The 763-nt window shown below is 36.7% G+C and overlaps 1 protein-coding gene across 1 annotated transcript in view; it reads right to left on the bottom strand.

Moving 5' to 3' along the window:
* Positions 1-303: 303 nt before the first annotated feature.
* The window catches only part of LOC142255685 (nicotinamide N-methyltransferase-like), a 14,810-nt gene continuing 14,350 nt past the window's right edge, over positions 304-763 (bottom strand). The window contains exon 4 of the mRNA XM_075327127.1: positions 304-763. This exon is cut by the window's right edge and continues 4 nt beyond it. Coding sequence (XP_075183242.1) covers positions 338-763 — 426 coding nt within the window. The 3' untranslated portion in view covers positions 304-337.

The raw sequence follows: 763 nt of genomic DNA, 5'->3' as shown, positions 1-763 counted from the left end.
TTTCCAGGGAAAATCCGTGTAAACCACCAAATTCATATTTTTGCCGGATCCATTCATCTCCAATCATCATAACCCATCCACCAAAACCATTCCGAATAAGCAACATTTTAGCTCTTACAATGGATTCTAGATAGCATTGCATTCACATAGGACTCCATCATTACTAGCAATATCTCATTTTTATTTATTTGTTTTTATGTTTTTAGACTCCACCCAACCCCACATTTATTTACCACTATACATGGAAAAATTATGAAATTATCCTATAATTAAAATTTTGACAAACTTTCAGATATGCACCAGTATTTTCCACAAATGTTGGCTGAAGAATGTGGCATTACTTTTGTTTACGGGCATGAATGAAATATTTAGTGTCATAATCAGTAATATCCTTCTGTGATTTATCCACACGGGGCGTATACACCGCTTTCTCAATCTGGTAACCGGCTTCTTTGAAGGCCACCTCCAGAGTTTCCTTACTTGAGATCATTGCACTAAAACGCTTTTCTCCAACATTATAAAAAGTTGCATTTATTCCACTTAAAATTAAGAGATGACCTCCGGGTTTTATCAAGTCCTTGAAATTTTTCAGGACTTCACAGTAGGACTTCATATCTTCACACACAACTTCAAGGCAGAGACAAGACAGGAGACAATCCACCGGTGGGACAACAAGAGGGTGAAAAGGTTTTCTTTTAAGGATGTCACATTTCAGGACTTGTTTCACTTTACTGCGGAGTTTCTCTGCCTTTTTGTCATAATT

The sequence above is a fragment of the Anomaloglossus baeobatrachus genome, chromosome 11 (genome assembly GCF_048569485.1).
Source record: "Anomaloglossus baeobatrachus isolate aAnoBae1 chromosome 11, aAnoBae1.hap1, whole genome shotgun sequence".
NCBI lineage: Eukaryota > Metazoa > Chordata > Amphibia > Anura > Aromobatidae > Anomaloglossus > Anomaloglossus baeobatrachus.
Note: the sequence above shows the minus strand (reverse complement) of the source record. Positions and strands in the feature narration are given on the sequence as shown.